The 15,737-nt window shown below is 54.6% G+C and overlaps 1 protein-coding gene across 7 annotated transcripts; it reads right to left on the bottom strand.

Annotated features, from left to right (window-relative positions):
* Positions 1–327: 327 nt before the first annotated feature.
* KCNK17 (potassium two pore domain channel subfamily K member 17) lies at positions 328–15,581 on the bottom strand. Of its 7 annotated transcripts, XM_074038154.1 has the most exons (6): positions 15,246–15,581; positions 12,144–12,258; positions 5,811–5,971; positions 5,273–5,447; positions 4,355–4,446; positions 328–1,073 (listed from the first exon to the last, which is right to left on the bottom strand). In XM_074038154.1, exons 1-5 carry the CDS (start codon positions 15,480–15,482, stop codon positions 4,397–4,399), a joined length of 738 nt encoding a protein of 245 aa, XP_073894255.1. In that variant the 5' UTR covers positions 15,483–15,581; the 3' UTR covers positions 328–1,073; positions 4,355–4,396. The 7 variants fall into 7 exon arrangements, with proteins under 7 accessions (XP_073894255.1, XP_073894257.1, XP_005553164.2 ...); XM_074038156.1 differs by lacking the exon at positions 4,355–4,446 and having other exon boundaries at positions 328–1,128; XM_005553107.4 differs by lacking the exon at positions 4,355–4,446.
* Positions 15,582–15,737: the final 156 nt, after the last annotated feature.

The raw sequence follows: 15,737 nt of genomic DNA, 5'->3' as shown, positions 1-15,737 counted from the left end.
GGAGTCCATTGGCTTGCCCCTGGCTTTTCTGTGGTATGAATGAGCCACAGAGTAAGGATTCAGCAGCTGGGCTGAGACCAGCCGCCTGCTGGCTGTATCGGCCCTGAGAGTTATCAGCAAATCTTTACCAAGTTTACCTGGTGGCTCTCTGAAGGTGTAGGGGGCTGGCAGTCCAGCCTTCAATCCATTCTTGCCACCAGCCCTGGACAAACTCACCTGGGGAGAAGGTAGTTTCTCTCTGTGTAGGTTCCAGTCTCAGATGCTGCCTTTGTCTCTGGGTATACTCAGAATTAGGTTTGGTTATGAATGACAGAAAAACCCAAATAATGGTGTTTTATATAAGATGTTTATTTCTCTCTCACATAAAGGAGGTCGGGTGATATTCCGTCTAGGTTTGTTAGGATGGCTCTGTGATCATCAGTGATACAGACTCTTCCTATCTTATTGTGCCATCAATCTCAAACATTGCCTCTACTTCATGGTGCTGTGTGGCTGCCGGAGCTCCAGCCACCATATCGGCATTGCAGCCAGCTAAAGGAAGGAAGTGGGGAAGAAGGGCATGCCTCCCCTGACCTGAAAGTCACATCCCACGTCACCCAGGACATGTCTCTGTATATCCTATAGGCAGAATTAATCATATAGCTGCACATAGCCTCCAGGGTGGATGGAAAATGTAGTCTTTAGTTTGGGTGGACATGTGCCAAGCCTAAAATCAGGGGTCTTGCTACTGAGGAGGATGACCAAACAAAGAATGGAGTATAACTAGCTGTCCTTGCAACAGCCTGCAGCCTGAGCAGAAGGTTCCAGATGCCGTACGATTCCCATAGGTCCCTCTGGATAGCATTCTTGCTGTGGGGAGTGGGCCTCTGGCTCCCGGTTGGGGCCCAGTCTCCAGCTTTGGGACTTGAAGTCTTCCTTGGAGCTGTGGTGGTAGCAGGAACATACCCTTCCTGGAGTCTCCAGCTGGGAGAGGATGAGTTTGATGATTAAGGCCAGCCATGCCATCCCAAAGAGGATCCACAGGGACACCACGTTCTTGTACCACAGTGGATACCTCCGGGAGGGGTTCATCCCTGGGGAAGAGGCGAGGTCAGAGGATGGAGGCCTGGGAAAGTCAGGACCACATTCCTCAAACAGAAACAGAGATACATGGTTTGATTCATATAAGCAAGTTGAGGGGTCAGTGGGACAGAACATGGAGATTCCTAGCCTCATGGTCACCTGCAAAGGATTCCAGAAAGCCTCCCTGGATTGGCACTTGGATTTAGGAGCTATATTTCCTCTTTGTCTTTCTGAGGGAATCTGTTTATGCTCCATCCCAGCAGTTCTCAAAGTGTGGCCCCTGGGGCCGGCAGCATCAGCATCCGTGAGAGCTTGTTGGAAATGCAGATGATGGGGCCCCTACCCCAGACCTACTGGATCAGGAACCCTGGGCATAGGCCCAGCAATCTGTATTTTTTTGTTTTGTTTTGTTTTGCAGACAGAGTCTCACTCTTGTTGCCCAGGCTGGAGTGCAATGGCACGATCTCGGCTCACTGCAACCTCCACCTCCCAGGTTCAAGCGATTCTCCTGCCTCAGCCTCCCAAGTAGCTGGGATTACAGGCACCTGCCACCATGATTGGTGAATTTTTTGTATTTTAGTAGAAATGGGGTTTCACCATTGTTGCCCAGGCTGGTCTCAAACTCCTGAGCTCAGGCAATCCGCCTGCCTCAGCCTCCCAAAGTGCTAGGATTACAGGCGTGAGCCACCGTGCCCAGCCAGCAATCTGTTATTTTAACAAGCCTCCAGAGGATTTCGATGTCCGCTCTAGTATTTGCCAGTCTCTGTTTGGTTTTCTTGTATCTGAAAGGAGGTAGCTTGCTGGAGCCACGGGATTTGGGAAGAATCCCAAATGGGATTCTTCTGGAATATGTTGGGAACCACCGGAATATATTTCCTGAGTCGGTTCTTCAGTCACCTGTCTGAACCTCCTTCACCTGTGAGATGGGGAATACGACTGTGCCCCCTTGGCTTTTAGGATGAAGTCGAAATCCTCAAGGCCCTCTGCCCGCTTCTGCAGCACACCTCTGCCCTCTGACTGCCTGGTCATTCTGGTCTTTTTCCCGTTGCCCTCTCTATCATTCTTCTTGCCTCTGGGCCTTTGTACTTATGGCCTCTCAGTTCCAAATGCTCTTCATTTTCCATTTTTCTTGGCCTGGTTAACTTTCCTCATCCTGCAGACCTCAGTTCAGACATTCCTCCCTACAGACCACATTGGGTTCCTCTGTTACACGTGCTGCTCTCATGGCCTATGTGTGTCTGCTGGGAAAGTTACTTCCTCATCTGTAAAATGGAGACAGTAAGAGTCCTCCTCCTATGACTGTTGGGAGGATCACACGGGCTGATGCAGCTCAAGTGCTCAGAATGGTGCCTGGCACATAACAGGTGCCCAAGACCTATAGGTGGTTGCTGGTTTCACTCACCACCAGACGCCCCCAACGAAGTTGGTGCTGGGTAAGTATGGCCGAGAGAGGGGATGGATGGGAGCTGCTGTGAGTCTTAGATAAATCTTGCCAAGGATTTGCTCTATCATTTAGTTCCCTCCCTGGAGGTCTGTGTTGCCTCCCTCATCAGATTGGAATCATTCAAAGGGTAGAGATCTCCCCTCCTATTTCTTCGTCATCCTTTTCTGTCGTTGCTCCCTGTACCATGCCTCTCTTTACTCCTCATCCTGTCCTGCTGGCCCCAAGACAGCCTCTCTCTCTAGGTCCCCCAAGGCTGGGCCCCTCTCTAGGACCCCCACATGGGGATGAGGCTGCCACCTGGGAGCTGACCTCTGCTGCCTGGCAGGAGCTGGGATTGGATTAGGCTGATTGGGTTATGGGGCCATGATTCCGCCGATGGTCCCAAATGAGATCAGGTGGTGAGCCGGCTTTCTGGCCCTGCCACCCGCCAGCTTGGCTTGCTCCTGGAGACAGAGTGGAGGAAGTGCTCTTCTCCCCGTTTTATTTTATTTTTTTAAGCTGAAATCATAAGTGGCAGGAGACCTGGCAGCTGGCAAGGCGCTCAACTGAGCTGCAAATGCAATTGGGAGGCTTGAGGGCTATGGGGCCGGGGAGGAGCAGCCGGCTGGGACCTGGGGGTGGCTCTGGCCACAGCCTTCAGGCAGAGGAGTGGCTATGAAGACAGCGCTTCTTGTGGCTGCTGATGCAGGGACATGAACACCCAGTAGCCAAGTGGTGGACCTTAGTATCCCCATCCAAGAAAGGGGTTGTCCCTGTTACTGGAGGACAAGGAGAGCTGAGAGGTTTGAGGAATAGGCATGGAAGACTCTGAAACATGGGTGGTGTGAAGGGCCCAGGCTTGGGAGTTTATCCTAGACTTGCCCTGACTCACTTGCTCTATGACCTTATGCAACTCCCTTCCCTCCTCCAGGCCTCAATGTCTCCATCTATATAAGGCGGATCCCTTGAAGGTAAAGCAGTTGGGGCTCTCATTGTGGTGACCTGCTACGAGGCACTGCCATGACTGCCGAGGGGCCCAGGAGGTAGCAAGTCTCCAGAGATGTGGTGAAGGGGCAACTCTGCCCACTGCAGTGGCTGCTGGACAGGAGTGCTCTTGCCCATCCTTGTCCCAGGCCCGGGCAGTCCCTCTGGGCTTAAAGCCTGGACTGGGTCTCCTCAGTCAGATTGTGTTGGTAGGAGGGGGGTTACAGATTTTGGACTTTATCCTAAAACTATGGGAAAACAATGAAGGTCTTCAGAGGAGTTGGGCAGGTGACTTCATAGCCTTTGTAATATTTAAGGTCATAAGAGCCAACAGGGGACAAGGAGAGAGGCTGCACAAGCCCATGGGTGCCATCCTTATTATGCTCTGTGTAAGTAGCAAAACTATAGGATTGTGCAGTGCCCAACCTGTGCAGCTATATGCAACAACCCTGCCTGGACTAGGGAAATGGCAGAGTGGAGATAGAGAAGAAATGACAGATCTAAGAATCATACTCTGAGCTGCGAGGGTGCAGGTATGGCCCTTGGAGCTACTGGGCTCAGCTGCCCTGAGACACATCTCTCTACTCTGAGGGTAAAGGTGGGAGCATGACCCAGTTGGAAGAAATCTTCCCAAGAATTTCCTTCCAGAGCAACAGACCTCCTAGGATAAGGGAGGATAACGGAGATCAAGAAGGGGGCAGTGTGAGGCCCCAACACCTGACCCCTCTTCCTGGGAACCTTGCAAACAGGCTAGACGGCACTGAGGAGCTCTAGGGATTGCCTCATTTTATAGGCAGGAACACTGAGGCCCAGAGAGGAGACATTTTAGGTGGTCTGGAAAGAGTATGAATTTTGGAGTCAAATAGATAAAGATTCATATCTTACTAGCTGTGCAATCTCAGGCAGATGGCTCAGCCTCTCTGAGCTTCAGCTTCCTCCTCCGTAAAATGGGGGTGACAATTGTTGCTGTAGGTTGCCTGAGGAGTTAGTTGACTGTTACTTTGGTAAAACTTCATTCTTCCAGGCTGGGTTCTGTCGCTGAAGGAGTGAAGAAGGGCAAGGCCTCCTCCCCGCGATAGGGTCCGGGATCAGAGGGAGGGCACGAAGCCCCTCAAGGCTAGCGCGGTGGTGGTGCCAGCGGCACCTTCAGGGACAGGAAGGGGCGGTGATGAGGCTGAGCTGGGGCGCAGCCACTCCCTCACGGCGCAGCACGTCCCTCCACTGCCACCTGCTGGGCATCGGCCTCAGCCTGATTACACAAGGCTGCTGGCTTCTGGGGCCCGTGTAGTACCGCTGATTAAACCCACCCTGGGTCCACTGATCATGAGACCCTTTCTTGCTGGCACTCAGAATCTGCCTGCCAACTGTTTTCCCACAGGGCTCTGGGGAGGCTGGGGTTTCAGGAGTCTCCCAGACCCTACTGCCTGATCCGCGGGTACTGTGGCCTCCAGTCCAGGAGCAGTGGGACGGACTGGTGTTCCCTGGGGAGAGAGTGAAGTGGGGAAGGGAGAGCCTGGGGCAAGCATGGACCAGGGAGGGAGGCCGGGACTCCCGTCATGTGGGGCCTTCTAAGCACAACAGGGGGGCCTGCGGACCTGTCAGACCTCTCTGCGTTGGTCACGAAGGGCCGGAGCAACCTCAGCCCCGTCACACAACAAAGGCGGGTAGGACAGTGTCTCCGGATTTTGGGCCTAAAAGCCCCCACATGGCGTGCACACAGCAGGTGCGCCAGCTGCGGGAGCAGATGAGTGAGAGGAGTAGGCAGCCATATGTCCCTGCCAGCCCACCGCCAGGAACTCTCACCAATAACGTAGTCGCCAAAGCCCACGGTGCTGAGGGTAATGAAGGCGAAGTAGAAGCCCTCCATGTAGCTCCAGCCCTCCATGTGGGAGAACAGCAGGGGTGGCAGCAGCAGGAAGAGCAGGAGGCCAGAGAGAAGGGCGCCAGAGCCGGCCAGCCACCGCGCCTTGCCCGGGTCCTGTGGGTACAACAGTGTCCCCAGGCCTCCTGTGGCCTTTACCCCACGCATGGGAGCCGAGGGAGCTGGAGGCAGGCCAGAGCTCTCCCCAGTAAGAAGGGGGCCCTTCACCTGGTCCGTAGTCTCCAGGTTCCCTGCCTGGAGCCTGTGCCTCATGTCCTTCCTGTCTGCCCAGTCCCACCCCGCTTCCACCACTAATGTCCTTTTTCACTGAGGACTCTATTCTGACCAGTGACCCCCAATCCCATCACAACGCCACCAGTAACCCCTGCTCCCACCTCTTCTCATTAGTAACCCCAATTCCCACCGCAGCCCCTCATTCTAGAAGTGACCCATCCCCACCCCGTCCAGCAGCCCCCTCACCTGCCAGGTGCCCCCCAGCCTGCTGGAGCAGTGGTTTACTCCCTGCTGCATGAGATGCCCCAGTCGGTTGAGCACCACGAGGTTCAACGGGATCCCCACAAGGGCAAAGAAGATGCAGAAGAGGCGGGCGGCCATCGTGTTGGGGCTCAGGTTGCCATAACCTGAGGTGAGAGGGGGCACTCAGGGGATCTTTCCAGCCCAGCCCTGTCCACTCACCACCACAGCCCCACTCCTGGGCCCAACCCCCAGGACCCTCATTCTAACCACTGCAGATGTGGGCAGCTGATACTTGCCAAGGCCCTCCTTTTCTGTGCTGAGCACTGTGCAGGGCACCCTGTACATTCATTCCCTCAGTGCACCCTCGAACCATCCTTCCAAATCAGAATTATGTGCCATATTTTCCAGGCCAGAGAAGCTCTAGGAGGCTAAGCTGCATGCATGAGCTCAAACCCACCAAATGTGAGTCTCCTCTTCCTCTCTTCATGTCCTTCCTCTCTGGGTGGGCAGAGGGATGCTGGAGGGGGCAGAGCCTCCTGCTGTTGCACTCTCAGGATCTACTGCGCCATTCAGGCTAAGGCCGCGCTGTCTCCACGCGGCTCCCAGCCCTGCTTGGGCATAGTGGGGCACTGAAGCTGGTCATCCCTGCCCAGTGCAGCACTCCTCTTGCAACCTTTGCTCTGGGATCCCCATGGCCTGGCCCAGACTTTCTCACAGCCGCACTGCAGTGAGCAGCTCTTCCCACTCCAGTCTCCTTTCTTCCCTCTCTCTCTGCTTTCACAGGTATCAGGGCTGCTTGCAGTCTGAGACTTTTGCCATTAATTCCTGTTTCTTCTCTTTTATCCTTCAAAGGCTCCCCTCAATATATCTTTTGTGCATCTAATTCTGTCTTGATATCTGATTCCTGGAGGACCCAAACTAGCACAACGGGGCTCCCTCATAAACCTCAGTGGGAGGCAGGGACAGACGGTAAGTCATCAGCTGCCTAGGGGAGGAGGTAGAAGTTGGGGGGGAGGGTCTCTGATCATCAAGATAGGGAGGGGGAAAGCTAGGGAAGGAAAAGATGTTCACAAAAGATTCTATCCATCTGGACATTCTTTTCTCCTCCAGCTCTGCCTCCACCCTTCTTGATCACCACCACAGTCTTGTCTTACCAAAATGCAAACCTGATTAGATCATCGAGTCTCCTGTCTGCTGGGGAAAGTCCAAGCTCTCGTCCAGCCTTTCTCTGAGACTCGTCTGGTGCCCCCACTTCCCCAGCTCCAGCCACATTGCTGGCCTGCAGAACTCTCCAGGTCCACCATGCCTCTGCACCTTTGACCACAATGCTTCCTCTATGAAGAGTGTCTCCCCTTCTTGCCCACATAAATATAAACGACCCTTCTAGTCCTTGACTCTCCAGTGCAGCTGCTCCTCATCCAGGGCCCCCTCCAGCACTGTCCCTTGCACTGTGTGAGAAAGATTTGTTTCCATGTCTGCCTCTTCCAAGTATATCAAGTATATGCTCTGAGCCCCTCAAGAGCAGGGACTGGGTCTTTTTTTTTTTTTTTTTAAAGACGTAGTCTCGCTCTGTTGACCAGGCTGGAGTGCACTGGCACAATCTTGACTCACTGCAACCTCTGCCTCCTGGGTTCAAGCTGTTCTCCTGCCTCAGCCTCCTGAGTAGCTGGGATTACAGGCATGGGCCACCACGCCCGGCTAATTTTTGTATTTTTAGTATAGACAGGGTTTTGCCATGTTGGCCAGGCAGGTCTCGAGTTCTGACCTCAGGTGATCTGCCCGCCTTGGTCTCCCAAAGTGCTGGGATTACAGGCGTGCGCCTCCACACTCGGCCTGGGACTGGTTCTTAATCATGATATTCTCAGCAAGTGGCAAAGGATCTGACCCTTAATAGGTGCTCTTCACTATATGTGTGTTGACTGCATAAAGAATGGGTGAATGAATGAATGAGGAAATACAAAAATGAAGGTATCGGTAAATGAACAAATGCCTCTCATTCTGCCTCCTATCACTGCCTAACATTCTTGCTTGCCCAGATGGGGTCACTGTGCCCACACATCCTACACTTGTCTGTACTATATTGAAACCAGTGTTTACATCCACCCCCATCTTACTGAGGGGTCTTAAGAGAGGCCAAAGTATGTAAAAGTCCAGAGCATGTGCTTTGGAGTCTGGTGCACCTCCTAGGTTTGGATCCCAGCTCAGCTTCTTGCAGGCTGTGGGACCTTGGGCAAGTGGCTCGATCTTTCTTTCTTTCTTGTTTTTGAGATGGAGTCTTGCTCTGTCGCCAGGCTGGAGTGCAGTGGTGCGATCTCGGCTCGTTGCAACCTCTGACTCCCTAGTTCAAGCGATTCTCCTGCCTCAGCCTCCCGAGTAGCTGGGATTACAGGCACGTGCCACCACGCCCAGCTAATTTTGGATTTTTAGTAAAGATGGGGTTTCACCATGTTGGCCAGGATGGTCTCAATCTCCTGACCTCGTGATCCGCCCACCTCGGCCTCTCAAAGTGCTGGGATTACAGGTGTGAGCCACTGTACCCAGCTTTCTTTTTTCTTTTCTTTTTTTCTTTTTCTCTTCCCTTCTCTTCTCTTCTGATCTCTTCTCCTTCCTTCCTCCCTCCCTCCCTCCCTCCATTCATTCCTTCCTTCCCTCCCTCCCTCCCTCCTTCCTTTCCTCCCTCCCTCTTTTCTTTCTTTTCTTTTGGCTTGACCTTTCTGAACGCTACTTCCTCCTGTAAAATGGGGATGCCACCTATAGTGGGGGGTAACGATGAAATGAGGAATTGAGGTACACTGTAGAAGGGAATGCGAGCCTGCAAGCATCTGGTATATACAAGGTGCTAAATGTCTGTTAAATAAATGAATGATGGAACTCCAGTGAACTGGCTTCCGGTCTGAGGACTTCAGAAGCCTCTTGAGTCTCCATCTACCTCCCCCTCTGGCCTTTATGGGTTTCCTCTTCTAAAGGAGAGAGTTATTTCTGCAGGCATCTAGGGCGAGGTAAACCTCCTACTTTCCACCCACCTCTCCACCTGCCTCCTCACCAACCTCTCCTCCTCCAGCTGTAGGTCCTGCCAAGTTCCTCTCTTCCTGTTTTTTTTCCCCATTCAGTTTTCACCAGTGGGATGGGGACACTAAGATTCCAGCTCTGAAAGGAGCCCCATAGAGGCCTACAGCATTCTCAGCTGACATTAAATGGTTTTTTTTCCACCCCATTATTCTCAGCCATCCCTCAGGTCAGCAAAATCAGTGGATGTCAATGATCCTACCTGTTGAACACTGGGTAGCCACAGCCCCACCCAATCCACCTCTCACTCCAGCATGTCTCCTGTCACCTTGCATCTTGCTGGGATCTCTAGGCATCCTGCAAGGACCCTACAAGTCTTTCTATGATTGGTCTCCTCTGTACTCTCTCTGAATGCAGTTCCTGTTTCCAACCCTCTCCACCTACCTGGACCTCCTTACTGCTCCCCAAACATACAAGTCACACTCCCATCTCAGGGCATTTGCACTTGCTGGTAGAGGATTCTTTCCTCAGACATCAGCAGTTTGCTCCATTATTTTACTTATGTCTCTGCTTCAATGTTACTGTATCAGCGAGTCCTTGAATGGCCACCCTATCTACAATAGGTGCCCCCATCACTATGAGACCCCTTTAACTAGCTTTACTTTTCTCTAAGCACACCCCACTACCTGATTATTGTCCATGTATCTGTTTAATGTGTGTCCCCTCACACTAGAATGTCAGCTCCCCAAGGGCCAGGACTTGCTAATTTTGGCTACCATTGTATCCTCAACACCAGTGTCTGGCCCACACTAGGTACGCTATTGATTGATTGATTGATTGATTGAGGCAGAATCTTGCTCTATTGCCCAGGCTGGAGTGCAGTGGCACAATCTCAGCTCACTGCAACCTCCACCTCCCAGGCTCAAGCGATTCTCGTGTCTCAGCCTCCCAAATAGCTGGGATTACAGGCACCCGCCACCATGCCTGGCTAATTTTTGTATTTTTAGTAGAGATAGGGTTCCACCATGTTGGCCTGGCTGGTCTCCAACTCCTGGCCTCATGTGATCCACCTGCCTCTGCCTTCCAAAATACTGGGATTACAGGCAGGAGCCACCGTGCCCGGCCTTCAATTTATTTATTGAACAAACGCATGGATGAATGAGAGAACCAATGAGCAAGCCAGGAATGGAGTTCATAGATGAGTGATTTCTGGGCTCAGGGCTGTGTTAGGGCTTGGAAAGTACTGCCCTTACAGGGTGCTGGTCCCAGGGTAATGGGGTTGCTGAGGAGGCTGCCCTCCGCTGAGCCTCTCAAAATACCCCTTCTTCCCTTGTGGCATTCCAGATGTACCTCATCTCCCATCTCCCTCTCCTTCTCTCTCCAAATTCCTCCCATGTGTATGTGCATACACATGTGGTCAGCGTCACAGAACCCTCACTCCCCTCCTGTTCACTCCACAATGGCTAGTCAACTCTGTTGCTCATTAGCCGTATGACCTGGAGGAGATGGTGCCCGTCTGTGTCTGTGACATGAAAATAGGCTGGATGCAGTGGCTTATGCCTGTAATCCCAGCACTTTGGGAGGCCGAGGTGGGTGGATCACTTGAGGTCAGGAGTTTGAGGCTAGCCTGTCCAACATGGTAAAATCTTTCTCTACTAAAATACAAAAATTAGCCGGGCATGTTGGCAGGTGCCTGTAGTCCCAGCTACTCAGGAGGCTGAGGCAGGAGAATCTCTTGAACCCAGGAGGCGGAGGTTTCAGTGAGCTAAGATCATGCCACTGCGCTCCAGCCTGGGCGACACAGCGAGACTCTATCTCAAACAATAAAGAAAATAAGACCTATCGTTGGAGGTTGCCATATGGACAAACTGAAATCTTAAATGTCAAAGTGCCCAGCACAGTGCCTAGTACAAGAAGACCACAGGTGTTTCCTCAGGTGTACTGTGTTGGGGAGGTGGGGCAGGGCCCTCCTATCTCTGCCCTTCTCACCCTCACAGCTGGTTGAAACTGAGTGGAGAGGAAAGGACAGAGACATAATCTAGGCTAGGGGTGGTAGAGTTGGGAAGAGAGGTGGGAAGAGAGGTAGCAAAACTCTGAATTTGGTGGGTCAAAGTCACAGGCCTGGGGAAGAGTGTGGGAGGTGTGGGGTTTGCAGACTAAAGGACCCCCAAATCTGGGAGGCCTGGCCTATGGTGACTGTGTTTTAAGATCTCCTGCTACCCTGGAACTCAATACATGCCTGGTGAATGCATATTTAATGGAATTCCTTAACGTGGCCGTATTTATTGAGTGGCTGCTGTATGCTGGGCCTTGTAATAGACCCTTGGGGATGTAAAGATGAATCGGTCCATCCTGCCAGTCCTTCAGGGGCTCAGGGCCCCTGGGGTCTGGGGTGCCTCCCAAGCATGCTTGTCTCAAGGACTGCCCAAGCTCCCATGTAGCTCTGAGGTCTGCTTTCAAGAAGTTCTGGCCAATTTAAAACTAGATGGAGAATCCTCTGGGTGCTCTTGCCTTACCCCACCCTGTGGGGAGGCTGGGATATTGGTGTCCTGGAGAGAGGATCCTGGCTGGCCAGGAGCTGGGAGGCCTTAGCCCAAGTCACCGGTGATATCAGCCTGCCACCTGGTGGCAAGTCCTGTGTCATGCAGGGATCTAGCCTGCTCTTCTCTGCACAACAGCCCCTCAGCACCCTCCTGAGACAAGCTCTACCTCAGCTCTTCCCCAGGGGAGGGTTACTCCAGGCGTCCCTGTGTGTGGGGAGGATAGCGATGAGGAGTGGAGGAGGCTGTCTGCAAGCTGAAGAGAGGCCTGTGGGAATGGGGTCTGGAGACGAGGAGGTGGGAGGAATGGCCCCCTCCCCCAGGGCTGAGAAGCAGGGGGGTCTAAAGCTCTTTCTTTGGATTTCTACTCCTTCTTCTTTCCTAACTTTCCCCCCACTTCTCCTGACCACCACCCCCGGGGCTCAGTGGTAGGTGGGCTCAGCTGAGGAGACTGGCACCCTTGTTGGGCCCAGAGACATGTTTCTTGCTGTACCGGGAGATTTCTGCGTCCTGAAAGGCCATGTGGGGCAGAAATCCCCTAGGGCAGTGCTTGTCAAACTCCAACGGTGCACATGAATCCCCCAGGGACCTGGGTGAGCTACAGAGGCTGAGTCAGCAGGTCTGTAGTGAGGCCTGAGACTGCGCCCAGGTGGTGTCCACGCTGCAGAGCCGGACTGCACTTGGAGTCATGAGGCTCTAGGTAACCCCTCCAAAAGGCAACCAGCCTGCTGCCTCTCAGGGAGCTGCCTCCTTCCCCACCCCCATCCCCCTGGCCCCATCTGGCCCTTACCAATGGTGGTGATGGTGGACACAGAAAAGAAGAAGGAGCCCAGGAGCTCCCAGCGCCCCATGCCGGTGGTGTTGCTGAGGAGGCTGGCCCCATTTTTGTACGCTTGGATGACGTCCTGGGGAAGAGGCTGCAATGACCACCAGGGTCTGTGGGGTGACGGATTTCCTGCACCTCAAAACACACACACACACACACACCCACCCCTACACACAGCCCTCACAATTGCCCTTTGATCCCAGCCCACCAGGGAAAGGAGGCTCTACCCCTTTCACCAAGGGCTCACCAGGTACAGCTACCAACAGCTACCATGGGGACAGCTGCTTCCCCACCTTACCCAGGGGCTAGGTCAGGTTGGAGTCCTAGTAAAACAACCACTCATTTTCTCCCCTGCTCACTCCCATTCCTGAAACAAACACTAGGCCAGGCATGACGTGTGGTGCTTTTAGGGGACATGACCCCAGCCCTCAGTGATACACAGATAAACCTAATTAACTCTAATATGATGCAGTCAATGTCACTTTGGGCATTAAGGAGGAAGTGCAGCTACACAATCCAGGGCAAGTTGCTCAACTTCTCTCTGTGCCTCAGCTTCCTTACCTGTAGAATGGTAATACAAATAGTACCTACTTCATAGAGTTGTTGTGAGTGTTAAACAAGGTATTATGTGTAGTCTTAGTACCTGGCACATGGTGTTAGCAGTTGCTATCATCATCATTACTAGGCATATAATGTTGTAGGACTCTGGGGAAGAAGGATGTTCATTCTCATTTGGGTAGGAGCAGAGGCCTCATGGAGGATGTGATGTTTTATCTGGGCCTTCCTTGAGGGTCAGGTAGGATTGCTTCTGGTAGAAGGACGTTTAGGTAGATGGGACAGCAGTGCAGAAGCTGGGAGGTGAGACTGCCTGGGACCTAGATTAAGGAGACTGGTAAGAAGTGATTGAGGCCAAGCTGTGCTTGGCTTTGCCATGCCAGGTATGAAGTAGCAGGTATCATCCAAGGTCACTGAGCAAAGGGGAAGTACGACCAGGTTGGTGTGCTCTGTGGCAGCTGGCAGTATAGCAGGGGTTGACCAGAGGGGAGAGACTCCTGCAGAGGTGAGTGACAGACGGGCCCTGGCCTGTCTCCTGGCACGGAGTGGTCCAGGAAGAACAGAGAGGAGATATTCAGAAGCCTAGGCACCTGGCCCTATTTAGTATAGGCAGTAAAGGAGATGTTGCAGAGGACTGTGAGGGTGTGTGGACATGGGGCAGACAATCGAGATTTAGGACAGGCGGAGGAGCAGGGCTGGGAGGAGGAGGACTGCTTGCTCTTGGCCTTGAGGAATTTCAGAAATTGCATGTCCACATCTGGTGCTCAGAAAGAAGATCTGGGCTGGATACCACATCCTTATTACTGGAGACAGCTGAAGCCACAGGAGGGTTGAGGAAGGGGGTGAGGTGGGGGTAGAGGGAGTTGAAGGGAAAGCCCAAAGAGATGACAGCCTGGCTGGGAATCTTGGGAAGCACCCACATCCACAGGTCCACACTGAAGCAGTACTCATGCTGGTTAATAGCTCCAGCTCCTGGCTATGGAGGCATGCATTCGTATGTAACCTCTCTGAGCCTCAGTTTCTTCACCTCTGAAACAGGATGATGAAAACAGTACCCACCTGTGAGGGAGGTGAGCCTGAAACAAGTAAATATGGGTAAAGCACTGGAAACAGTGCTCGGTACACGGTAAGCGCTGCACAGAGGCATTTACTGTTATCATCACCATCATAGCCATCTCCCTGGGCCCAGGCTGCTTGTAGTTGAAGTTCACCACCTTTGCAAGGTAATGGCAGGCAGCCTCAGCACCAGGACCCAGCAGTCGGGCTGTATTTGCAGAAGTCCGCAGGTGGGGAGCTGGAGGAACCACTTTAGGTCCTTAGTAGAGATAGGCCTGGCCCTGGCTAGCTCCTGACTTCACTGAATCGGCCTAGTCCAAGGGTTCAGAACACCACTTCCGCTCCGCGCTAGGTCCCTTCCTACCCTGGCACGGTTCCCCGCCACCTTCCGGGGATTGGCTTTGGGCTGGAGACTCTGGATGGATGAGCCACCAGGACTGCAAGGCGGGGCTGGCGTGCAGCTGTCTGGACTCTGGGCTCTTGGACAAAGGGGTGGGGAACCAAGCCAGGGCCCGGGACATCAATGCCTCCGCCAAATCGAGCAGCTGCCAGTCTGGCGTCCCTTCAGTGGGAAGATGCGCCACCCCTAGAACCCTCCCTGGCCTCCTCCGCCCCGCTAGGCCCCACCCTCGAGGAGCCTCTGCTCAGAGTTACCTGGGAGTCCTCCCCTGAACCCCGCCTTCAGCCTTTCCCGGCAGCCGCGCAGCGGCGGCGCGCCCAGTCCTTGTGTCCGAAGACTCGGAGTAAAGCGGGTTCAGCCAGAGAGAGGCCCTGCGTCCGCCCTCCTCTCGAACCCGGGTCTGCGCACGTCGAGCCCCCTCTCTGCGTTGTGGGTGGCCCAGGCCAGCACGCCTGGGGCCCATTCCACCCACCCTCCGGGACAAGCGCGCCTTCCCCCAGGCTCCTACCGCCGCGCTCGCGCTCCTGCGCATCCTTAGACCCGGCGCCCCTGCGGTCCCAGCCCCGAGTTCGCAAACGTGCGCCCGGGTTCTCCGGCTGGAAGCTGCCAAGTGTGGCCTTTAGCCCTTCGCCATGGGTCCAGGTGCAACCGACCCCCCAGCAGGCCCAAACGCGCCCTTTCCCGGGTCAGGCCGGGCGGGGCCGGTTACGCGCGCGCCCCCTGCCGTCCTCGTCCTCGCCCCCAAATTGGGATGTGTCCCCAGGCATCTGCCTCCTCACCGGGCCAGCATGCCCTCTCGCTCCCAGGGAGGACTCAGCCCGGCTTCTCTCAGTTCTCTCGCTAGAGCCAGGGTCTTTTCCTCCGAGGTCCTCCAACCCTCTGGTCCCCACGCAGGAATGCCCACCCCCGTAGTGCCCGCGTCTACGTTCCCGGCGTTTCCCTGACCGGGAAACGCCTGACCAGGGCCCGAGTAGGTCCCCTCGCCCTCGGCCTGTGCACCCCGCGGCCCCCTACGCCATCCCGCCGCGCCCAGGTCGGCCCTGCTCGCCCCTGACCCGGATCAGCGAGTCCAGCGCCGGCCGGTCCAGACACGTGAAGTTCTGCAACAGCTCCCACTTGTCGCGCTGGAAGCTGCGGCTGGACTCCTGCGCCGCGCGGCCCTCCAGCGTCCAGAACACGCCGGTGCCCAGCGCCAGGTAAGCCAGGTAGGCGAAGAGCAGGAGCACAGTGCTGGGCACCGCGCAGCCCCAGCCCCTGTCCTCGGGACCCGCCCGGGTTCGCGGTCGGTACATAGCTAGAGAGGCGGGGAGCCGGCGCCGGGAGCGGTGGACTGGGACCTAGTGGGAGGGAAAGGCCAGGCACTCAGCTCGTCTCTCGTCTTGCAAACGCCTGCCAGTGCCCGGTTTCTCCAGGGAGGAGGAGTGCTGGGGAATGGGACAGCCTGGCCCCACCCAGCCCTGGGATCCAATCCCAGGGACAAAAAGAGGCTCTGAGACTGTGGGCATCTGGCTCCGCCTCAAATGTATGCGGGGTGCCCACCCGATAGG

This window comes from Macaca fascicularis, chromosome 4 (assembly GCF_037993035.2).
Source record: "Macaca fascicularis isolate 582-1 chromosome 4, T2T-MFA8v1.1".
NCBI classification, from domain to species: Eukaryota; Metazoa; Chordata; class Mammalia; order Primates; family Cercopithecidae; genus Macaca; species Macaca fascicularis.
This window is presented reverse-complemented; position numbering and strand designations above follow the sequence as displayed.

What these genes read in the sequence shown, in the direction of transcription:
- KCNK17 (XM_005553107.4), bottom strand. Translation starts at nt 15,482, where the DNA reads ATGTACCGACCGCGAACCCGGGCGGGTCCCGAGGACAGGGGCTGGGGC. An exon ending in GTCCACCATCACCACCATTG is followed by an intron (nt 5,972 to 12,143) that starts GTAAGGGCCAGA and finishes CTCTCACCTCAG; the next exon opens with GTTATGGCAACCTGAGCCCC. An exon ending in CTTTGGCGACTACGTTATTG is followed by an intron (nt 1,074 to 5,272) that starts GTGAGAGTTCCT and finishes CCTCTTCCCCAG; the next exon opens with GGATGAACCCCTCCCGGAGG.